Source organism: Bos taurus, chromosome 15 (assembly GCF_002263795.3).
Source record: "Bos taurus isolate L1 Dominette 01449 registration number 42190680 breed Hereford chromosome 15, ARS-UCD2.0, whole genome shotgun sequence".
Taxonomy (NCBI): Eukaryota; Metazoa; Chordata; class Mammalia; order Artiodactyla; family Bovidae; genus Bos; species Bos taurus.
Window position 1 is genome coordinate 43353455 of NC_037342.1, and position 25097 is coordinate 43378551.

Here is a 25097-nt window from a genome sequence, read left to right on the forward strand (position 1 = left end):
TGTATGTACAACAGAAACTTTTTATATTTCTGAATTAAATATATATTGAAAAATCTAGATGAAATGGATAGATTCTTGGAAAAACTTCAAAAATATACAATGGGGACTTCCCTGGTGGTCCAGTGGTTAAGAATTGCCTTTCAATGTGTGGGACATGGGTTCAATCCCTGGTCGGGGAACATAGAGCCCATATGCCATGGGGCAACTAAGCTGGCATGAACCTCAACTAAAAAAAATACAGTGCCACAAGTGGCAGAAGAAAAGACAGAAAACCATACAGACCAAAATGTATTAAAAGAAATTTCAAAGAGAATCAGACACATAGGTCTCAAAACCCAGGTGTTTCTCAGATAAGTTCTAACAAATTTTGAAGGAACAGTTTATTCCTATCTTATACAAGCTTTTCTAGAGGGTAGAAAAAGATAGAAAACCTTCCAGTTCAATGTGAAAGCCTTTTATAATTTTGATTCCCAAACCTGGTGAGACTAATTCAGGTAAAACAAAATTATAGACATTTTTTATGAACACAGATGCAAAAATTCTAAATATTGTATATCTAAATCCAACTCTTATATTTAAAAAATACATTGAGAATGAATAGAATTTATTCTCAGAGTATAGTGATAGTTCAACATAGGAAAAATTTATCAGGGTAATTTGCTATATTAAGAGGAGAAAACTATATATTATCTTGATAGCTACAGAAAATTTTTTTATAAAGTTCAATATCTATATATGATAAAATTATAATTTTTATAATTACAAATCAGTAATAAAAGATTATTTCTTTAATTTGATAAATTGTTTACCAAAACCTTATAACAAATGCTATTCTTTTTTTTTAAGATTTTTTTTTGATGTGGACCATCCTTAAAGTCTTTATTGAACTTGTTACAATATTGTTTTAGTTTTATGCTTTGGTTTTTGTCCTCAAAGCATGTGGGATCCTAGCTCCACACCAGGGATTGAACTTACACCTCCTGCATTGGAGAACAAAGTCCTAACCACTGGACTACCAGGGAAGTCCTCCAAATGTCATTCTTAATAGAAAATTTTAGATGCGTTCTCTTTAAGACTTTATTTGGGAACCAAAATAAAGCTTCCCACTATGATTGCTACAATTTGATGTGGTACTGAAAGTCTTGGCCTAATGCTATAAGGAAAGACTAAGAAATATTAGGTGTAAAGAAGGGAAAGATATAACTGTCATTATTTGGAATTGCTACAATCATTGACTTTAAAACAGCAGAATAAACAAAACAACTGAAGCTAAAATGAGGCTGTAGCTGGCTTGTCAGACACAAGTAAATGGCATACTGGTTAATAGAATCTGCCCTGTTAAAAGATTATCTTTGGACTCTCAGCCTTAAACCACAAGACAGCCTCCTCCATGAGGAAATTTTGTACAGCTGCTAAAGGAATAAATATTCTCAATGTGCTGCTGCTGCTGCTGGGTCGCTTCAGTCGTGTCCGACTCTGTGCGACCCCATAGACAGCAGCCCACCAGGCTCCCCCGTCCCTGGGATTCTCCAGGCAAGAACACTGGAGTGGGTTGCCATTTCCTTCTCCAATTCTCAATGTAGTTAGGTCTATTTACTCCTAACTAACCATGAGTATTTTGAGGACAAGAACTTTGCTGTTGAGAGGGAAAGTTGATGAAGTCCCAATCAACTGGTATTCCTTCAAGAATGGAGATATAAACTTCCAGCTGGAAAATAAATGAGTCATCTGCCAGGAGGAAATATATAGCATGGGGAACACAGTCAATAATATTGTAAAAATGTTGTATATGGCAAAAAGTAATTAGACTGATCACATTGGTCATTTTGCAATGTATAGAAATATTGAATCACTATGTTGTACACCTGGAACTGACATAGTGTTGTAGGTCAATTATACTTGAGTTAAAAAAAATAACCATGATCAAATGGATGTGGAGGCAGGGAAGTCTGCCAAATTCCTGTTAGCAGCATCCTGTTCCTAAACATAATTAGATAAAGTTGTGGGAAAAAGTTGCATTGAAGTCTCACTCAGCTATAGTGTCTGTATTCCAGATCCCAAGTCCAGCTCAAAGGCCATCAGACAAGACAGAAATCACCAAAGCATAACAAAAATGTGATGCTATCTCTGAGGGTGGAATTGTGGGTCATTTTATTTTCTTCCTTATACTCTTATGTATGAATTACTTGTATAATAAAGAATGGCATTAAAAACAACAACAACAACAAAAATGAAAACAGAGTCATCGATATGGAGATAAAAACAGGTGGTTGCCTAACGAGAGCAGGGCTTGTAGAGGCAAAATAGTGGAAGGGGATTAACAGGTACAAACCTCCCATTATAAAATATAAGCCACAGGGATGTAATACATAGCATAAAGAATATGATCAATAACATTTTAATAACTATGTTTGGGGAAAGATGGGTACTAAACTTATCATGGTAATTATTTCATAATGCACACAAATGTCAAATCCTATGTAGTATGCCTGAAACTTACATAGTATTGTACATCAGCTATATTTCCATAAAAAAGAAAACAAAATGCGGAACTCCTTTTTCAAAAAGCAGAAAAGAAATAGTGCTATTAAAAGTACTAAAATGTAGAGGTTTTTCCTTCCTTCCAGGATCTTCTTGATGTGTCCTGGCGTTTTTATTTAATGTTGGTCTGCTGCTGCTGCTAAGTCGCTTCAGTCGTGTCCGACTCTGTGCGACCCCATAGACGGCAGCCCACCAGGCCCCGCTGTCCCTGGGATTCTCCAGGCAAGAACATCGGAGTGGGTTGCCATTTCCTCCTCCAATGCATGAAAGGGAAAAGTGAAAGTGAAGTCGCTCAGTCGTGTCCAACTCTTAGCGACCCCATAGACTGCAGCCTACCAGGCTCCTCCGTCCATGGGATTTTCCAGGCAAGAGTACTGAAGGCAACTGGAGTTGCCTTCTCCCAATGTTGGTCTAAGCAAAGAAAAATTAAAATAGTAAATTATGAGCTTGAATTTTATATTTGATTTTATATTGTGCAGTGGCAGTTTTAAATGCAAATATCAGAGGGTTTTACTGCATGTAGAATTGCCGAAATTATATAGTTCTGCTTTGAAACTCATATACACGTATGCATTTCATTCTTACATGAATAGTGGAAATACTGCAAAAAGTAACTCAACAGATTTTATTTCACTTCTTGATGAGCACATGTTCTACCAATATTCTTTGACTTACTGATAAATGAGAAAGGCCTGAAAGGAAAAGAATTATGGGTTGCCCTGTTTTTCCCTTTCCTTTTATGTCGCCAGTTTTGGCAAGTCATCAGTTACTACAAGGAAGTCACATAAATAAGAATATGCTAGGGTTCTTCCATTGTCTGCATTTTTTTATCTTGTTTTAAGTATTGTTTTATTTTCTTAACTAATAAACAAAAATTAGATTTTGAATATAAATTAAAATTCTTGTTTTTCCAAGTGAAAATGCTGATGCTAGCTAAAGTTGATAATATAAGAAAGCAGTAGAAGTAGATTACTTAGAATTATGGTAGCAACCACCAGAGGAAATAGCAATCAGGAGGACTAGGAATGAGACCGTAGACTTTTCCTTACGTAGAACTAGGCAGCAGAGTCTCTTAAGATGACTTGGGCTTACATACAGTATGATATGTAAAGCACATCAGGATTTTAAATGCCTTCAAGAGTTTAGTAAATCATCTTAAGTAAAGCCAGGCACATAAAACAAAAACCCAGAAGAACCAATTGTATATATTAGCTGGGTACCCAGTAACTGAAAATTGTTTGTTTGTTTGTTTTTTAAACAATTGTTGTTTAAAACAGTTGTTTTTAAACAAACAACTTTTATCCTCAAGTGGAAAGTTCGGTTCAGTTCAGTCACTCAGTCGTGTCTGACTCTTTGTGACCCCATGAACCGCAGCACGCCAGGCCTCCCTGTTCATCACCAACTCCAAGAGTCCACCCAAACCCATGTCCATTGAGTCGGAGATGCCATCCAACCATCTCATCCTTTGTCGTCCCTTTCTTCTCCTGCCCTCAATCTTTCCCAGCATCAGAGTCTTTTCCAATGAGTCAGCTCTTTGGATCAGGTGGCCAAAGTATTGGAGTTTCAGCTTCAACATCAGTCCTTCCAAAGTGGAAAGTAGCCACGTTCAAATGAGTGAAGAGATAAGTAAAAAGGAATAAAACTGTATTAAAAGTAAATGAATGTAGCATATAACACGCACAGATGGCACATGGTGCCAGTTTTATTTGCAGATAGTATTCCAAAGTTCACAAGTTACACCGTTGCCACAGCCTTGGCTAAATCTTGAACTAGTGCAGAATTCAGCTGTGCTGATCATGCTTAGATGTGGCATACTTGTTCTTAATAGTCATGTGCTTTGTAAGCCCACGATTCACCATGACCGTATTTTTGCCAGGTGTTGCATAACAACAAGAAGGGATTCTTCAGTGTATGACAGGTAATGCTGTAGAGATGGTGTCCGTTCACCCTTATCAAGAATTTTCAGTGCTAAGCAAAAAGCTCCTGCTGCAATCCGAGGAGGAAAGTACTCCATATCACAGTCCAGCATAGTTAGTTTCATCAGATATTTGGCCAGAGTATGTAGCTCAACATTAACCTCTCCAATCTTAGATGCTCTCTGAAGGAAATGCAGGGGTAGAGGGTGACCCTGACTACAATTTACAGCTCTTAGAATCTTCATTTCTATCTGTCTGATTTGGAACTTGGTGTAAGTGTTGTCAGTCACAAAGGCAAAGTCACCGATTTCTGGAGGGTACGTTTCCTCACATTTGCTTGGAACAAACATGGCAGTGACTCCAGCCAGCTGCAGCATCTTCTTGGGCACACAATTATCCTACATGAACCGATCAATTTTGGAACAGTCATGTACCTGTTCTCCTGCAGTAACCTGAATTTCATTTGAACATGCACTAGCCAGTCAATTAGGATGGCTCTCATGTTTCCAGTGACTTCACGACCCATTGGGTATTTTGGTTTGACTGCTTGCTCTTCCTCAAGTTGTCTCAGATAAGCATAGATGTCTTTTACATATTCACTACAGAGGTTTGGATCCACTCCGTCTTCTGCATCCACATCGCTCACTGCAAGAATTACATCCAAGGAAGCCTGACAGATATTCTTCTGCAGGGGCACAGCCAGATGTTTCCATGGGGCTTGGAGACGGAGTATCAACCAAAATGGGCTCAGGGGAAAGTTTCTCTTCCTTAACAAGCTCTGATTCTGTCTCCGGCCTCAGCTGGGGCTCCGGCATATGTACAGGAGCCTTTTCCAGAGGTTTTGCTACTTTTTTAGCAGTAACTTTTCCTGCAGCTAAAATTTTTGCTTCCTTTTTCAAGGGCAGTTTGGCTTGTGGCTGTTTACTGACTTTGTTACGGATGTCTCCAAGAGCTGTTTGGGGCCTCAGCCCAGGCTTAGAGGTTGCAGCAGTAGCCACAGGCAAGCGCTTTGCCCCTGCCATACTGATTTTCAGCTTATTTTCAGCATTAGTCTTTGTGTTCCTGGTGATCCGAAGCACCATGGCTTCTTCTGCAACAGGCAGCACTCAGTGAGGGGAAGGAGAGCACTGGAGCCCCAGACCAGCCTGGAACTTGATGGTTGCACCACAGGCCAACCCACTGTCTGCATTTTAAAAGGTTTTTTGTATTTTGCTATGGTGTGTCTTCATTGTTACACGTGGGCTTTCTCTTGTTGTGGTGTGCAGGCTTCTCATTGCAGTGGTTTCTCTAGTTGGGGAAGAAGGATTCTAGGCATGAGGGTTTCAGTGGCTGCAGTAGGTGGACTCAGTAGTTGGCGGCACATGGGCTTAGCAGCTCCTCAGCATGTGGGATCTTCCCAGACCAGGGATGGAACCTGTGTCCCTTGCATTGCAAGGGGGATTCTTAACCACTGGGCCATCAGAGAAGCCCTGCATTTCTTAGAATGCCATTGCCTTCTTTCTGTGTTAGAAGCAAGTTCCAGTTTGAACAGAAAGCACACCCTGTCAGGATAGTCAGCACTCCTGCTTATGCAGTTGTAGACATCATGAGTTTGCCTTGTACTGGCTTTGAGTCTCGTGAATTAAGGGGCATCATAGGTCCATCGGAATTCACCACCTGTGTAGTACTGCAGAGGTTGTACTGGAGTGAAACAGCAAGGAACACCATCTGCTCATAAAGTTACTAAGAATTTTAAGGCAATTCTCTGGCGGTCCAGTGACTTGGCGCACTCACTTCTAGGACCCAATTCCATCCCTGGTCCTGGAATTAAAACACCAATACAGTATACTAACACATATATATGGAATTTAGAATGATGGTAACAATAACCCTGTATATGAGACAGCAAAAGAGACACTGATGTATAGAACAGTCTTTTGGACTCTGTGGGAGAGGGAGAGAGTGGGATGATTTGGGCAGAATGGCATTGAAACATGTATAATATTATATATGAAACAAGTCGCCAGTCCGGGTTTGATGCACGATACTGGATGCTTGGGGCTGGTGCACTGGGACGACCCAGAGGGATGGTATGGGGAGGGAGGAGGGTTCAGGATGGGGAACACGTGTATACCTGTGGCGGATTCATGTTAATATATGGCAAAATCAATACAATATTGTAAAGTTAAAAAAAAAAAAAAAAGATCTAGCAAGCTCCTTGGAACAACCAAATAAATAAATAAATAAAAATTTAATGCTGGCAACAACCCAGCATTAAATCAAGTTCTCAATACAGAGTCCTGTGCATAGGACGTACATACACCCATGGAGGTGGCCCTGGGTATAATAGAAGGTGGTAAGAATGGTTGTAGACTCCAATTACTACATCCAGTATAGTGCACTTGTAAACAGGTGAGTAAGGAATGTGGATGGAAGGTGAGGGGGAAGAAAGAGCAGAGGAACGGAAAGAAGCCAAGAGAGACACAGAGAGAGAGAGAAAGAGAGAGAGAAACTGGTGTTGACTTTCTAGTTCTGTGAGGCCCAGTTCTACTTCGTGTATCCTGCTGTTTACCAGCACTACATTGGGCAATGCAAAGAAAATGGAGCCCCACTGGTAGTTCATGCATGATTTGGGGTGAACTAGAAAAAGATGCCCCTTTCTTAAGATACTTTACTGCCATCTGTTGGGAAACTGTCATAATAACTATGTGAATGAATAGTGACCACAATGAATCCTATCTCTTGGGCAGAGCTCAGTCTGTGTACTTGTGAATGGTAGCCCTGCCTGTTACCCTCAGGGTCCCCAGGAGTCAGAGGCACGAATGGGGATAACTTACAACCTGAGCTTGGCAAACTTAGTGGGTAGCAGGCAGCAGGCCTGCCCACACGTGGGTTGAGACAACAGGCCAAGGGGTGGCCCAGGCACACCTCTGAATAGCAGCTTCAGAGACATTCAGTTGATAATCAAAACCGGTTCTTCACTTTATATCGCCTTGCCCCTAGGAGCTTATGAAAATTATCTTGGTGAGGGCTTTTGGCCAATTCCAACATTTGAGAAAGTTTAATGGAGGAGATTGGAGAAGGAAATGGCAACCCACTCCAGTACTCTTGCCTGGAAAGTCCCATGGATGGAAGAGCCTGGTAGGCTGCAGTCTATGGGGTCGCTAAGAGTCAGACACGACTGAGCAACTTCCCTTTCACTTATCATTTTCATGCACTAGAGAAGGAAATGGCAACCCACTCCAGTGTTCTTGCCTGGAGAATCCCAGGGATGGGGGAGCCTGGTGGGCTGCCGTCTATGGGATCACACAGAGTCGGACATGACTGAAGCGACTTAGCAGCAGCAGTGGAGGAGAATAATATTTTTATTTAGGAGAAGCCTGTGCAGGCTAAAAAACCCCACCAAGCTTCCTTTTCTTTTGCTTTTGGCTAGAATTACATTAACTTGTTGTGGTCTACACATCTTGTGTTAATTAAAAGGTCTGAAATAAGATTAATGTATCTTTTATTAATAAAAAATGGGAAAACTATCTAGGCAGTTTTTTTCAGAGGTATCTTTCTAATTATAGGGTATCTGAGGTGGGAAAGCAATAAAAGGACTCTGAAAGTTGCAGCTATTAGAAACTGTATTTCTCTGTAAAACTGGGTAAGCCAAAGACTTGAGAGAATGAGAAATCTGCCGAGGTCACTTCATCCGAGCACATTGTATAGTGGGGATTCTAACCCGGGTTTCCTGGTTCCTGAGTGTCGTTCACTGAGTATTTCCAGTCCCCAGGAGCGGCATCTGCATCTTTCTTTCTCCTCCTCCTCTTCCTGAAATTTCATGAACTTTTATTCAGGCTCAGAAAAAATCCAAACCATTTCTTTAACATTTGCTAAAATCTATTGAACATTGTGAGTGTATTGCATTGAATAGTAATTATTAATAATTCTTTTGCAAGCTCCAGTTACCAGCAACCCAATAATATCTCTTCTTTGTCCACAGAGTACATTAAACTGTACTCTTAAAAGAGAACATCTCGGAAATTCCCTGGCCATCCAGTGGTTAGGACTCAGCGCTTCCACTGCAAGGGGCATGGGTTCGATCCCTGGTTGGGGAACTAAGATCTGGTATACTATGTGGGACAGCCAAAAAAAAAAAGGAACATTTTCTTATGTGTGAATAAAAACAAAGAGGTCCCCAAATATAACCTAGGACATAATTCTGTGAACTTTTTTAGAAATTCAGTTTGATTATAGTTAATACTTGATGTGTTAAAAAGTTTTGTGCTGTTTAAGTCTGTCAATTCATTATTATAAATTTGATCATTTCAACAATTAAATTTCATTAATTTTTCTATATGTAATTACTCTTTTTTGTCTGCCATACTAAAGACAAATTGATATAAACTAGCAAATTAATACTGTGACACTGGTTTTGATCATAGCTGAAAAAATACTAAATTATTCAATTGTCAATTGTACAGACTTTTTCCTATTTTTTAATTAAGATATGATTTACAGTAAAATTCACTTTTTTGGTGTACAATTCTGTAAGTTTTGACAAACATACACAATTATGTAACCACCATCACAATTAAGATATATAACAATTTCACCACCTCCCCCTCCAAAATCTTTGCGAGCTCAGCCAGTTAAATATATCTTCCTCGTGGGATCTGGTCCAAAGGCCTTTCACTTCCCCTCAGCAGACCATCTGGCCTTTCTCAGAAAGCTCTTGGCTCTCGAGTTGATGGGAATAGTAAGGGGCTGTGTTCACAGCCAGGGGATGCAGCACATATAAGGTCATCTACCCAGACTCTCAGGCTTTCCTGGTGGCTCAGATGGTAAAGAATCTGCCCGCAGTGCAGGAGACCCGGGTTTGACCCCTGGGTCAGGAAGATCCCCTGGAGTAAGGAATGGCTACCCACTCCAGTATTCTTGCCTGGAGAATTCCATGGGCTGAGGAGACACATGGGCTAAAGTCTATGGGATTGCAGCTGGACACGACTGAATGACTAACACTTAGACGTTTACCCAGGCTCTCAAAAGATTCTCAACCCAGGAGGATAGAAGGGACAAGGGGACAGAAGGGACCACCAGTGAATCACTCCTAGGTTTGTCAAGAGCCTCTGCTTATCTGGTCTAGCAACTCGTTCAGCCTTCTCAGATATACACAACACACACACATGCACATACTCACACACTACACACACATACAATTATTGATGCATGCAAATATGAAGATACATCTAAAATATTTAAGTGCCTATATATACATGATCAACTCTGTATACAAATGTTCACTCACATATAAGTAAACAGACACATACATAGATAAACACATGCACACGATCATGCACAACTTCTGGGAATGTTGCACCATTGTGAACATTATCGGCAATTTGCTCTTCCTGTTGCTCAACTTTATACCGCCTCAGGCCATGGGGCAGGAGATGCTGCTTGCTGCTGACTCTTTGGGGCTTCTTGGTTGCTGTGAGTTATAGTGGCTAAATGTGATATCTGGTTTTCAACCAATTTAGAGCTCTTGCGTCAACAAGTGACATGAGGAGCCTGATGCTGGTCATGAATGAAGTACTGGGGGCTGGTGGGACAGCAGGGCATGGATCAGTGTACAGAGGGACCTGACTGCCTGAGATGTTGTGAGTCTGTCACTCTATACCCAGCAGTGTTTACATTTTCTTGTGTTAAGAAAGCCTGTATTGGGACTTCCCTGGTGGTCCAGGGCCTAAGACTCTGAGCTCCCAACACAGGAGGTCCAGGTTCGATCCCTGGTCCAGGGAACTAGATCCCACACGCAGCAACGGAGAGTTCACAGACCATAACTAAAGACCCGATAGGGCACAGTGAAAATTGAAGATCCTGCGTGCTGCAACTAAAAGCCAGCATAGCCAAATACATAACTTTTTTTTTAAGGAAGAAAGCCTGTATTATGAAGCTTGCATTTTTTTGTATAATCAGTGGAATTCATTTCAGTTTGTACATGGTGAACTCTTCATTGAACATTGCAGAGGAGGGGTTTTGAGCACCTGTGAGTTCACCCGAAGGCCTTTCTTGAATGCTGTACTGTGAACTGGGAGTGGGCAGGTTCAAGCCACCCCGCAAGCCCAACTCACTGATCTGCCCCTACCCTCATCCCATTTAAGGGATCAACTCATTCCCCTTAGGGAGTGAGCAAGGGCCCCTATTACCTTGTACTACAGCAGGAGTCCCAATAAAGCCTTGCCTGAATGTCTCATCTGGCTTCTTATCAACTTCTATCTGTTAAAGCGTCCAAGGGTCTGTTACCCTGGGTGGGTAACAGAGGAGGAGCCACAAATGAGTGATTAACTCTGGGCTTTCCAAATGAGGATTGGTTATGGGTACTTCATCCCAAGTGGGGTGACTGCTGGGAATGTAGTGAGTAGTAAATCTTGACTGGAGATAGATGGTGTGAAGGGGTATGTTGGAAGAATAATAAGGTGGGTGGGTTGAGCCTGGATCATACAAAGCCTTAGCAGTCACACTGGAAAGAGTTTGTGCCCTACCAAGGATTCTGACTGGACGGGTGTAGCATGACCAGAGCCATGTCTTCAGAGGATTAATCTTGCTGTGTGAGTAGGGGGCAGTGGAGGAAGGGGATAGCGTTTTTAAAAGTTTTAATATTGTCTGTTTTTGAGTAAATAATGCATTCTTATGGTTCAAAAGTCAAAAGGTAAAAAACAATGTATAATGAAATATTTCCCCTCTAGATCCCTGTGAGTTTCCATTTCTAGAACAATACATTTTAACAAAATTATTTATTCTTCCAAAAATAGTATATGCATATACAAGAAAGAATAAAGTACATATTTCTTTTATTCTTTTTACACAGATGATAGCACAATACACGCACATTCTTTTTTATGTGTATCACTTTAATTCACACAACAAACATATGAGACAAATAACATTATTGTTTTCCTTTTACAGATGAAAAAATTAAGGCTCAGAGAGGTTAAGAAATTTACCTAAAAATACAGATTTCATAAATGGTAAAGCTGAGATTTGAACCTTGGGTGTCTGACTTCAGAGATCTGTTTAGAGCTCCTCTCAAAGCTCTTCTTTAATAAGTCAGTTTGCTTCTTCTACATTTTATTTATTTTTATTTTTTGAAGAAGAGTTAATGTAAAAATCATGAAAGTTATAAGTGTACAATATAGTGATTCACAATTTTTCACATTCTCATGTCATTTATATTTATATTAAATATTAGCTGTATTCCCTTGCAGTATTTTCTCGGAGAAGGCAATGGCACCCCACTCCAGTACTCTTGCCTGGAAAACCTCATTAACGGAAGGGCCTGGTAGGCTCCAGTCCATGGGATCGCTAGGAGTCGGACACGACTGAGCGACTTCGCTTTCACTTTTCACTTTCATGCATTGGAGAAGGAAATGGCAACCCACTCCAGTGTTCTTGCCTGGAGAATCCCAGGGACGGGGGAGCCTGGTGGGCTGCTGTCTATGGGGTCGCACAGAGTCGGACACGACTGAAGCAACCCAGCAGCAGCAGCAGCAGCAGCATATTTTCTACCTAATATTTTGTGTCTTTTAATCCTCTACCTGTATATTGTTTTCTTCCACATTTTAATTGTATCTTTAGCTCATACCTACCTTTTCATTTTTAAAAACCAGCGTCCAAGAAATAAGTTCAGAATAACTGAAGAATTGTGCGTTACTTTGAAATTATTTATTTATTTTTGGCTGCTCTAGGTCTTCGTTGCTTTGCTGGGGCTTTCTCTAGTTTCAGCGAGCAGGGGCTACTCTTTGTTGAGTGCACAGGCTTTTCACTATGGTGGCTTCTCTTGCTGCGGAGCACAGGCTCTAGGCCTAGGGGTTCAGTAGCTGTGGCTTGGGTGCTCTAGGGGCTTTGCTGCTCCGCAGCAGGTGGAATTTTCTTGTACTAGGGATTGAACCTGTGTTTCATGCATTGGCAGGCAGATTCCTATCCACTGTACCACCAGAGAAGTCTACCTTGAAGTTTTATTTTATTTTTACTGTGTAATTTTTTTCTTAATTTCAGAAATTGTGATAAAATACACATAAAATTTATCATTTTAATCATGTTTAAGTGTACAGTTCAAAGGCATTAAGTGCATTCATAATGTTGTGCCACCACCATCATCATCCATGACTCTTTTCATGTGCAAAATAGGTACTCTATGCCAATTAAGCAAAAACTCCTCATTCCTCTCCCCCTGCCTCAGCCCCTGACAACCACCATTCTTTTTCTGTGTCTATGACTTTGACTCTTCTAGGTACTTAAATAAGTGGAATCACACAGTACTTGTCTTTTTGTGACTGGCTTATTTCACTCAGCATGATGTCCTCAAGCCTCACTTGTGTTGTAGCATATGTCAAAATTTCCTTCCTTCTTCAAGCTGAATAATATTCCACTGTATCTATATACCACATTTTCCTTATCTAGTCACCTACTGAGAGACACTTATGTTACTTCCATGTTTTAACTACTATACGCAGTTTTGCACCTTGCTTTTTACATTAGCAAAGCAACTTGTATTTTTTTCTGTATCAGTATCTAATGAGTCTCCTTTTTTTCTTGTCTTTTCTTTTATCCTTTCTTCTTGTTTTGTTTTACAGGTGCATATTTCAGTATTTGTACAAGCTGTAGTTTCTTTAACCTGTTCCCTAAAGCTGCATATTAAGATTGTTTCCAGTTTGGTTTTGTTTGTTTTCTTTTGTCTTGTTTTGCTCTTACAAACAATCAGATCAGATCAGATCAGATCAGTCGCTCAGTTTCGTCCGACTCCTTGTGACCCCATGAATCGCAGCACGCCAGGCCTCCCTGTCCATCACCAACTCCCGGAGTTCACCCAGACCCATGTCCATCGAGTCAGTGATGCTATCCAGCCATCTCATCCTCTGTCGTCCTCTTCTCCTCCTGCCCCCAATCCCTCCCAGCATCAGAGTCTTTTCCAATGAGTCAACTCGCATGAGGTGGCCAAAGTACTGGAGTTTCAGCTTTAGCATCATTCCTTCCAAAGAAATCCCAGGGCTGATCTCCTTTAGAATGGACTGGTTGGATCTCCTTGCAGTCCAAGGGACTCTCAAGAGTCTTCTCCAACACCACAGTTCAAAAGCATCAATTCTTCAGTGCTCAGCCTTCTTCACAGTCCAACTCTCACATCCATACATGACCACAGGAAAAACCATAGCCTTGACTAGACGAACCTTTGTTGGCAAAGTAATGTCTCCGCTTTTGAATATGCTATCTAGGTTGGTCATAACTTTCCTTCCAAGGAGTAAGCATCTTTTAATTTCATGGCTGCAGTCACCATCCACAGTGATTTTGGAGCCCAGAAAAATTAAGTCTGACACTGTTTCCACTGTTTCCCCATCTATTTCCCATGAAGCGGTGGGACCGGATGCCATGATCTTCATTTTCTGAATGTTGAGCTTTAAGCCAACTTTTTCACTCTCCACTTTCACTTTCATCAAGAGGCTTTTGAGTTCCTCTTCATTTTCTGCCATAAGGGTGGTGTCATCTGCATATCTGAGGTTATTGATATTTCTCCCGGCAATCTTGATTCCAGTTTGTGTTTCTTCCAGTCCAGCGTTTCTCATGATGTACTCTGCATATAAGTTAAATAAACAGGGTGACAATATACAGCCTTGACGAACTCCTTTTCCTATTTGGAACCAGTCTGTTGTTCCATGTCCAGTTCTAACTGTTGCTTCCTGACCTGCATATAAATTTCTCAAGAGGCAGATCAGGTGGTCTGGTATTCCCATCTCTTTCAGAATTTTCCACAGTTTATTGTGATCCACACAGTCAAAGGCTTTGGCATAGTCAATAAAGCAGAAATAGATGTTTTTCTGGAACTCTCTTGCTTTTTCTATGATCCAGCGGATGTTGGCAATTTGATCTCTGGTTCCTCTGCCTTTTCTAAAACCAGCTTGCACATCAGGAAGTTCACAGTTCACATATTGTTGAAGCCTGGCTTGGAGAATTTTGAGCATTACTTCACTAGCGTGTGAGATGAGTGCAATTGTGCGGTAGTTTGAGCATTCTTTGGCATTGCCTTTCTTTGGGATTGGAATGAAAACTGACCTTTTCCAGTCCTGTGGCCACTGCTGAGTTTTCCAAATTTGCTGACATATTGAGTGCAGCACTTTCACAGCATCATCTTTCAGGATTTGGAATAGCTCAACTGGAATTCCATCACCTCCAATAGCTTTGTTCGTAGTGATGCTTTCTAAGGCCCACTTGACTTCACATTCCAGGATGTCTGGCTCTAGGTGAGTGCTCACACCATCGTGATTATCTGGGTCATGAAGATCTTTTTTGTACAGTTCTTCTGTGTATTCTTGCCATCTCTTCTTAATATCTTCTGCTTCTGTTAGGTCCATACCATTTCTGTCCTTTATTGAGCTCATCTTTACATGAAATGTTCCTTTGGTATCTCTGATTTTCTTGAAGAGATCCCTAGTCTTTCCCATTCTGTTGTTTTCCTCTATTTCTTTGCATTGATCGCTGAAGAAGGCTTTCTTATCTCTTCTTGCTATTCTTTGGAACTCTGCATTCAGATGTTTATATCTTTCCTTTTCTCCTTTGCTTTTCGCTTCTCTTCTTTTCACAGCAATTTGTAAGGCCTCCCCAGACAGCCATTTTGCTTTTTTGCATTTCTTTTCTATGGGAATGGTCTTGATCCCTGTCTCCTGTACAATGTCACGAACCTCATTCCATAGTTCATCAGGCACTCTGTCTATCAGATCTAGGCCCTTAAATCTATTTCTCACTTCCACTGTATAATCATAATACTGCAATGCAAATATATATAATTTTGCAGTTAGTGTTGATCCAAGATATACCAATGACCTCATTCCAGCTTTTGAAGGAAGGTTCGTGTCTGTAAGCGGACCTGTGTGGACCATTCCTAGGGGCTCACTTCTCTGCTCTTGAACTGATCTATTGGGATCACATCCTCCTTCCCTCTCTTTACTTTGGTGCTTCTATGTAAGGTACAAACTTGCAAGATTAGTTCTGCTATTCCTACATTTCTCTAGGGAAGAACTGACACCCATGGGAGTTATAAGGCAAGTAACCCTGTGTATTTCAAACTGATATTTTAGAAATGTTTATTGACTATGTATTAAGCAAAGGGAAATAAACTGACTTAATAAAATTACCTACTTTTTTCTTTATATTAAAAATAATGGATTTATTATCGTAGCTATCATTATATTTTATACAGTATGAATTTGTGTTTTTCCTCAGTTTTTCCACTATTGATATCATTATCCAGCAATACTAACTAAACGTACGGGTAACTTATAAGATATAGTTACAAAGTGTTGGATTGGTCAAAATGTTCATTCAGATTTTCCCAATAGATGTTATTGAAAACTCAAATAAACTTTTTGACTAACCCAATATTTTTCAAACCATGCTTAGTGATTTTCTGGAATTCACATAACCAAGATGTTTCACACTTTCAAAAACCTGTTCTTTCTCCAGCTTCCTTTGATAACTTTCTGAACCAAACAAGGGTTAAAAGTAGACAACTTTCTATGCTTTACTTTGTTAAAATTTTCAAAAGCAATAGACTTTTCTAATGGATATGATGTGGTATGTGTGCATATGTGTGTGTCTGTGTGTTTGTGTGCATGTGGTATAAGTGTGAGGAGGGAGGGAAAGAGAGAGAGAGAGGAACGAGTGTGAAGTTTTTGAAATGAACTGAAAGCATGAGGTTGCCAATTACTGAGATAGGGAAAGCGTATGGAAGGGGCATCGTATTATGGGTGTAAATTAGAAATTTGATTTGGAATATGTTAACTTTGAGATGTCTCTTAGCGACTTTCAGATTTATATGATAGAAATCGGTTGGATATACAAATCTTGAGTTCAGGACAAGTTCTAGACAGAGTTAATGTATATAAAATGCTTAAAATGGTACCTTTTGTTGTTCAGTGGCCTAGCCGTATCCAACTCTTTGCAACCTCGTGGACTGCAGCATGCCAAGCTCCTCTGTCTCTCACTATTTCCTGGCATTTCCTCAAATTCATGTCTATTGATGATATCAATATTGATACATTCAATAGCATAAATGATGCTATCTAACTATCTCATCCTCTGCCGCCCCCTTCCCCTTTTGCCTTCAATCTTTCCCAGTATAAAGGTCTCTTCCAATGAATTGGCTCTTCTCCTCAGATGGCCAAAGTATTGGACCTTCAGCTTAGCATCAGTCCTTCCAGTGAATATTCAGGGTGGAGTTCCTTTAGGATTGGCTAGTTTGATCTCCTTGCTATCCAAAGGACTCTCAGGAGTCTCTCCAACAGCACAATTCCAAAGCATCAGTTCTTTGGTGCTCAGTCTTCTTTATGATCCAACTCTCACATTCATACATGACTACTGGGAAAACTATAGCTTTGACTATACCTTTGTCAGCAAAGTGATGTCTCTTTTTAATACACTGTTTAGATTTGTCATAGCTTCCTTCCAAAGAGCAAGTATCTTTTAATTTCATGGCTGCAGTCACCATCCACAGTGATTTTGGAAAGTGAAAGTGTAGTCGCTCAGTCGTGTCCTACTCTTTGCTACCCCATGGACAAGAGCCCACTAGGCTCCTCTGTCCATGGAATTCTCCAGGCAAGAATACTGGAGTGGGTTGCCATTCCCTTCTCCAGGGGATCTTCCTAACCCAGAGATTGAACCCAGGTCTCCCACATTGCAGGCAGATTCTTTACCATCTGAGCCACCAGGGAAGCACAAGCAAAAGTGATTTTGGAGCCCAAGAAAATAAAGTCTATCACTGTTTCAATTGTTTCCCCATCTATTTGCCATTAAATGATGGGACCGGATGCTATGATCTTAGTTTTACGAATGTTGACTTTTAAGCCAGCTTTTTCATTCTCCACTTTCACCTTCATCAAGAGGCTCTTTACTTCCTCTTCACTTTATGCCATTAGAGTGGTATCATCTGCATATTTGAGATTGTTGATATTTCTCCTGGCAATCTTAATCCCAGCTTGTGAGTCATCAGCTCAGCATTTCAAATGATGTACTCTGCATTTAAGTTAAATAAACAGGGTGACAGTATACAGCCTTGATGTATTCCTTTCCCAAATTGGAACCAGTCTGTTGTTCCATGTCTGGTTCTCACTGTTGCTTCTTTACCTGCATGCATCAGGAGGCAGGTGGTCTGGTATTTCCATCTCTTTAAGAATTTTCCACAGTTTATTGTGATCCACATTGTGGATCTCCAGTGATTTTTCATTTTATTCAGAGACAAAGGTAAAATGTTTACAATGTGCCTACAAGGCTCTCTGTAATCTGTTTCCCCCACCCCAATGTCTTCTACTTGAGTGATGGTAATGCTGGTTGCCATAACAAAAAACAACACATTACCAGTGGCTTAACACAACTGAAGTCTATTTTCTGTTCACCAAACAGTCCTATGGGGGTATTTTGGGTCAGCGAGAGCCTTTCCTCCATGTAGTTGATTCAGAGATCCAGGTTTCTCTGTCTTCTGTTTTGCCATTCCTTAGAACCTCCAAATTCTTTACTTCTAGCTGGTGGAAGGCAAAAAAGAGAGACAGAAAAAGTCTCATTTGTTTCTTAAAATTTTAATTAATTAGTTAATCTCATTTGCTTCTTTTTAAAATTTTATTTTTTTTGACATATAGTTGATTTACAATGTTCTGCCAATGTCTTCTATACAGCAAAGTGACTCAGTTATACACCATGTAGACATTCTTTTTAAAAATATTATTATTCTTTTTTAGTATAGTTTATCACAAGCTGGAATCAAGATTGCTGGGAGAAATATCAAGAACCTCAGATATGCAGATGATACCACCCTTATGGCAGAAAATGAAGAGGAACTAAAAAGCCTCTTGATGAAAGAGGAGACTGAAAAAGTTGGCTTAAAGCTCAACATTCAGAAAACGAAGATCATGGCATCCCGTCCCATCACTTCATGGGAAATAGATGGGGAAACAGTGGAAACAGTGTCAGACTTTATTTTTCTGGGCTCCAAAATCACTGTGGATGGTGACTGCAGCCATGAAATTAAAAGACGCTTACTCCTTGGAAGGAAAGTTATGACCAACCTCCTGCTGCTGCAGCTAAGTCGCTTCAGTCGTGTCCGACTCTGTGCGACCCCATAGACGGCAGCCCATCAGGCTCCCTTGTCCCTGGGGTTCTCCAGGCAAGAACACTGGAGTGGGTTGCCATTTCCTTCTCCAATGCATGAAAGTGGAAAGTGAAAGTGAAGTCGCTCAGTCGTGTCTGACTCCTAGCGACCCCATGGACTGCAGCCTACCAGGCTCCTCCGTCCATGGGATTCTCCAGGCAAGAACACTGGAGTGGGTTGCCATGCCCTTCTCCAGGGGATCTTCTCAACCCAGGGATCGAACCCAGGTCTCCTGCATTGCAGAATGCTTTCCCATCTGAGTCACCAGAGAAGTCTAGGAGTATTTCCTGTATTTACCTTCCCTCAGATGTCGACTTGCTCTCTCCCAGATCCTCGGTGCTGAAATGGGTGCTCCAAGTTGCTGCTTATTAAGAGTATGTTATGAGGACTTCCCTGGTGGTCCAGTGGTTAAGAATCCATCTTGCAATGCAGGGGACATGGGTCAGATCCCTGATCAGGGAACTAAGATCTCACATGCCATGGACCAACTAAGCCCGAGCCACAACTACTGAGCCTATGTGTCACGAAGATCCTGTATGCTATGACTAAGACCCAGTGCAGCCAAATACATAAATAAATATTAGAAAGAAACATTGGTTTAAGAAGAAAAGAGTATATTATGTTCCAGACATTTAAATTCCTTTCTTCCTTCATTAAAAAAATTAAGAATCTTGAAAGCAATCTTGTGGGGGTAAGAATGATTATTCCCATTTCAGAGAAGTTAACTGATGTACCTCTGCTCACATAACTAGCAAGAGTGGAAGTGAGGATTTAATCTAAAACAAGAGCACGCAGCTCTGTTGTTTTCCTCTGAATCTGGAAGAAGCAATCACTCTGCCAAACATATTTCCTACTGGAAGGAGATCACTTTACAGTTGAATATTCTGGGCCTCTGAGCAGTTACATTTCCCAGGGCAAATTAATATAGTCTTTTGTTTCTAACTTGTTTTATGAGTTCAGTTAGTGTGAGAGGTCTCCTAGCACCTGATCACCCTGGACACATTGAATAAAAAGTTTCTGGACTTCAAACTGAGAATAATCAAGGCCTTTTTAAGTCTCTTCTTCTACATGACTCCCAGAGTGAACGTTCTAAGATGTAAATCAGATCTTGTCACGCCTCAGCTTAAACTCCTCCAGTTTACCATTCCTCTGACACAGGGTAAATTCTTTAGCCTGGCATTTGAAGCCTTTCCTGCTTTGTTCCTCCTCTCTCCCTGGTTTCATCTTTTAATTCTGTCTTCCAGAGAAATGAATTACATCTTGTTGCTCCTATGTAACCATTTCAACCTGTCACTCCCTGTGTGTTGTTGCACATGCTATCTGAAACATCTTTCTCTCCCTGTTTCACTTGAGATATTTCTTTTGGTCCTTTGGAACTCAGGTCGGATTATATCTCCTCCTGGAAGCCTTTCCTGACTATCACCCATCCTGGAAGGATGCCCCTTTTCCATGCATTGTAACCATTTAGCTCTCTGAGCCTCCTCTCCTGTCTCTGTGTCCCCGGCATGCAAGACAGGGTGAGGCACCACCCTCAATGCACTTTGTAAAGCTATCTTTTCTGCACTTTTTTTCTTACTGGTTCAGGCAGGTTACATACAAAGAGGATCAGGTGCTATGGTTCCAAGTGATGTTGGCTGTGACCTCCAAGTCACCCTCCCCGCGGGAACCAATACTTGAGAGAGGTACCCAGGAGAGAACTCAGGGTGAGCCTTTGGGGAAGCCAGCTGCCTTCTCAGGCCTTTAGCAGCAGCCTGTCAGAACAGTCCCTAGGCACACCTCTTGTTGGAATAATAATATAATCTCTAATATTTATTGAGTGCCTTCTACTTCCAGACACTATTCTGATCACTTAACCCGTATGAGCATTCATTTTATGTAATCACAAGAAACACGATTGCTGGCACCTGGAAACTGCCCAAGGTCACACAGTAAATGATAAAGTCAGGTTTCAAATCTGAGCACTGTTTCTAGAGCCTACTAGAAGTAACCACTATACACATTGCCTTCTTGATTTCTGATCTCCTGTTTTCTGCTTAGATTCTGTGGGAAATCAAATCGGAGGGTCCCAATCCAAGTACCAGGAAGCAAGTTTCTCTCCTGGTCCCCCACTTCTCTCAGGAGAACTTGCTTAGGGATGGAACTGAGAATTGTCAGAAGCAGAAGGGGAGCTCGCAGTAACAGGGGCCTCTGGAGGCTCTAGGAGAGAGAAGGGCACAACCATGTGCAAGGGAAAAGGCCTGCTTGGAATCGGGGTGAGAGGGCAGGGACTGATCACAAGCTCAGGATTCAACTCCAGGCTTTGTCTTTCAGAGTAACCTTGGGGAAAGGCCTCGCTTCTTTCTGAGCCTCAGTTTCCCCATTTATAAGCCAAGTGTAAATACAGAGCAGGCTGATTCACATCTGGCGAAGGAGGAGACATCACCAGCTCTACTAGAGAAAAAGCCAGCCATGGACGTCAGGGAGCGGGGCTGGGGAGAAGGCTATCTGCGGTTTAGGCCGGTGGGCTTCTTAGAGTTAGGATGAGCTGGGCTTCCTAGCTCAATCTTAAAACCTATTCCCATGACAGCTCGTCGGGCCTTTAGTGGGAGGCGGGGGTGGGGGCGGAGCATGGGCCAGGGGCCAGGCTCTGAAGGATGCGTCCACTCATCCCGCACCTCCGCTGCCCTTCCTAACGGAGTCGCAGCCCCGAGGGGGTGGCGGATGCGGGCGATCCAGCAGTTGCCTGCCGCGCTGCGGCGACAGCCTTGGAAGCCGCAGCCCGCCAGGCCAGAAGAGCATCACGTCATCCTTTCGGCGAGGAGCCCGCCCCCTCCCCAACGGCGCCTGCGCAGGCGGGAGGGAGCCGCGGTAGGGGTTCTCCTCAGCGCTTTCCGCCCTTCTCCGAGCTCGCTCCGGCCGCGGCGCTCTCGGCTGGCGACAGCGGCCGCGAAGCGGAGGGGAAGGAGTCCAGGATGCGGCGCGGGGCGGCCCGGTGCCCCCCTGCCCCGTCACGGCAGCCGCGGCGGCCGCGGGGACCGGGCCAAGGCCGGGGGCGGCGGCCGGAGCCGCGGTAGCGGCGGCGGCGGCGGGAGGGGCGGCCTGAGGGCGGGCGGGCGCCCGGGTGCGGGGGCTCGACGCTCCGCACGGCCCGGCCCGGCTCGGCCCCGGCGCCATGAGCGGCGGCGGCGGCGGCGGCGGCGGAGGGGGCTCGGCGCCCAGTCGCTTCGCCGACTACTTTGTCATCTGCGGGCTGGACACCGAGACCGGGCTGGAGCCGGACGAGCTGTCGGGTGAGTGAGCGCTGAGTCCGGGGCCGCTTCCCCGCGTCCGCGGCCGCCGGCGACCCCCGAGAAATCCTCCCTCACCCTGGCTTTGTCCCGGGAGACGGGCGAGGGGCGAGCGCGGGGAAGGGGGCGTGGGGCTGAGGAGGGGAAACGGGCAGAGGGGCCCTGAGCCATAACGGGTCCGAACGGTCCCTCCTCCCCGCCGCTCTTGTGGCCAGGTCCTCGCGGCTGAGGGAAGGATTGTGTTCTCAGTTCGGTGAAGGTTGACTGACTTAGTGTAAAATAAAAGGGAAGCTTGTTCTCGAACACCCGTTAGGGAGGGAAGAAGGCATCCCACTCCTGGTGAAAGTAAGTTCCACCCAGACTTTAAAAAAGAAAGGAAAACAAAAACTTGGTGAGTTTTATTTGGCCTCCTCCCAGGAAACCTGTGATCGCAGTTCCTCAAAACATTTCTAACCCAGCCCTGGGCTAGGCCCCCTGAGTTGATGGGACGTGAAGTAATAAAGTGAACTTGGGCCACACCAAGGAGGGCGAGAACTCCCTTCGTTCTGGAAAGGGTTCGTAACCCGGGGCCGTGCCGTGTTTTTTTTTTTTTTTAATTGAAAATAATTTATGCCCTTTATGAGACCAGCGTCATCGGTGAATAAGAGGGCAGCAGCCTACTTGGAGAGCCTGGGTTGCGTAGTGATGCTTCTCAAGTCATCTTTCAAAGGGAAGTGGTGGGGAAGTGAAGATAAGGCCCAGATCAGATCTGGCACTAATTGCACATGAGTGTCAGAATTGTAAAATCCCGTGAATTCCACTGCACCGGTGTCAGAGTTGTAAAGTCCCCGCGAATTCACCACTGCACCGTCATTGGTTTTGGAAAAGTTTTCGTCTGGAGTGTCCAGTTTGCAGGTTTTATGTAGGTGGAGGTTTGTTGAATCATCCTGATTTGGATGAGGGAGATTCCTTTTTACTGTTCTGTCATGATGTGTTTAGAGTTTTTCTCCTGAAAGCGAATATCCTGTTGACTAATTTTCCTTTGCTTCAGAGATGACAGGACAAGTTTTGTGTGTCCCCCCACCAACCAGAAAAATTTCAGTGTTTCTTATGAAAAAAAATTAGATGCATGCATCAAAATGGACTGTCTTTTTAAAAAATGATAAATCGATGACCTTTAACAAGGTCAGAGCAAATACACTACTTCCTCAAATTAATAGCAGGTGGAGAAAAAAATCATGAAGCAGTAATACAATTAGTACTTGGTTGGGGTAGTTTAAAGTTCTCTTTTTTAGGTCTTTGAATTCCTGTAATCTGAGGCTAACTTTTCATCTGTGTTTCCTATTTGTTAAATTTATGACTTTGAGATATAGTTGTTGGAATTCAGTTCATGGTACTGGAGCTGGAAGGATCTCAGAGAAGAAAATGAGCCCACGAAGGACAGTAAATTGCCTCACTTTGATCCAGTGCCCCTCTTGTACCATAAACTGCATTTCATTGCTTGGCTGGGATTTTAGAAAACACTAACATGTTGACAAAAAGACTTAAAATGATACAGTTCTCCTCAGTAAAAGAAACTTTAAATTGGTGAAATAAACCAGTGTTATTTTTATGCTGTGCTTTTGAGTGTCTATTTGATTTTGAAAAATAAAGAAAATGATTTGCAGATGATAAAGCTTATGAGTCGAATTGGGAATGATTTGATTTGTTAGTGAGAACATGGGTTTTGGGGTTAAACATTCTCACTCTGCTATTGACTATCTCTGTGACTGGAGGCCAAGTTATATAACTGCTGGGGTCCTCATCTCTAAAAAAGAGAATTTAAATAAAAAGTGTCTTATCAAGTAGACTCTCAAAAGTGTTAGTTCTCTTTTAGTGAATATCTGTTAATTATCTGGCTTTTCAGGAAGCTAAAATTGTATCCTTGTGAAAGCTTATTGAGAGAATAAAGAGGGGGATGAGATGTATAAAATGTGTAGAGGGGTATTTTTCTTTTTAAATATGGTTGCAGTAGTGGAATGCCAAGGCTGTTTATTCAGTAGGTGGCCTTTGCTAGAATAAGCACTGATTGAAGGAATTTTTTTTTTCTTCATTTCATTTCTGGTAGGTTCATAGGGGAATCTGGACCCCAAAGGGAATCTTTAAGGAAAACAAAACAATACAAATAGCTCTATGCGGGTCAGTGTTGAAGCTCTCCAGGGTGTATTTTCTCTCTGCCTTATAGCTCCCAAACTGATGATGTCATAGTAAAGGAAACTACAGGAAATTGTGAGTTGCACCCAGATTCCCTAGGGAGGTACTGAGGAGTCTATGTTCTCTTCAAACAAATTAAGTTATATACTTCAGATAGATTCTATACTCTTAGTAAGTGAATCCAGAACAAACAGATCAAAGATGCTGTATTCTTCTAGCTTTATGGAGAAAGATTAACATTCCTTCTTTTCTGTTTACAGCAATAACCATAGAACTTGCACTGTCAAAAAAACACTTTGATCATTTAATTTTATATGAAGTTTCTCCCTGTCACCTCTTCCCCTTTCTTGTAGACTTAAGCATTTAGGCAAGTTATGTAGTCACCTGTTGTGCAGGAACTGAAGAAGATATGAAAATTTATTTTGTTTCTCTTTGAGTTCGTTGAGGAATTACTTTGGGCAGAAGGAAAGAAAGCTAATCTGTTGGTGAAGCACAGGTCTAGCCAACTGGAAGAAATGGTATCTGCTTGTTTGGGTTTTGAGTTTGTCAAGGAGATAAGGAATTCTGGAAGGAACATTTTTGATTTTGATTTTACGAAACGTTGACCCATTTTGTTGGCCTGTTCTAAGTGGGGAGGCAGATGGTCGTAGATTCCAGTCTCTCTTTCTACCTGTTTGATAGATGGGTGTTCTGGACATCTTCATTTTTGCTTTTTCTTCTATGATCACCACCAGGTGACAGCAGCAGCAGGTTTACCAGGATATGGGACTCTTGAGTTAACTTTCCCTATCTCTGTCTTAGAGTTAAGTTTCCTATATGCTTATAACCTATTTCTTTCTTTGGAATCCTTATATTCCTTTTCACTGACCTGCACCCAGCATTGAGATATGAGTATCCTAGGTTCATGAATCTGCTACTCCAGTTTCTTAGGCTCTGAGTAGTGGGTCTTGCCAAGAATTAAAGAGAGGGCTTGGGAACATAGATGGGATACTAGCCAGTGTCCTGTATGAACCTACTTAGAATACAGACAGTACCCTGAAATCATCTTTT

The 25097-nt window shown here is 42.2% G+C and overlaps 1 protein-coding gene and 1 pseudogene across 3 annotated transcripts in view; one reads left to right on the forward strand and one right to left on the reverse strand.

The window, feature by feature from the left end:
- Window positions 1–4255: 4255 nt before the first annotated feature.
- Window positions 4256–5589, reverse strand: LOC100336061 (G2/mitotic-specific cyclin-B1-like; annotated as a pseudogene).
- A 15849-nt stretch (window positions 5590–21438) lies between these two features.
- Window positions 21439–25097, forward strand: part of DENND5A (DENN domain containing 5A) — a 94427-nt gene continuing 90768 nt past the window's right edge. For all 3 annotated transcript variants that reach the window (XM_002693106.6, XM_059875107.1, XM_005216096.5), the window contains exon 1: window positions 21439–21878. In XM_002693106.6, coding sequence (XP_002693152.2) covers window positions 21761–21878 — 118 coding nt within the window. In that variant the 5' untranslated portion in view covers window positions 21439–21760. The remainder of the gene's footprint in view (window positions 21879–25097) is intronic.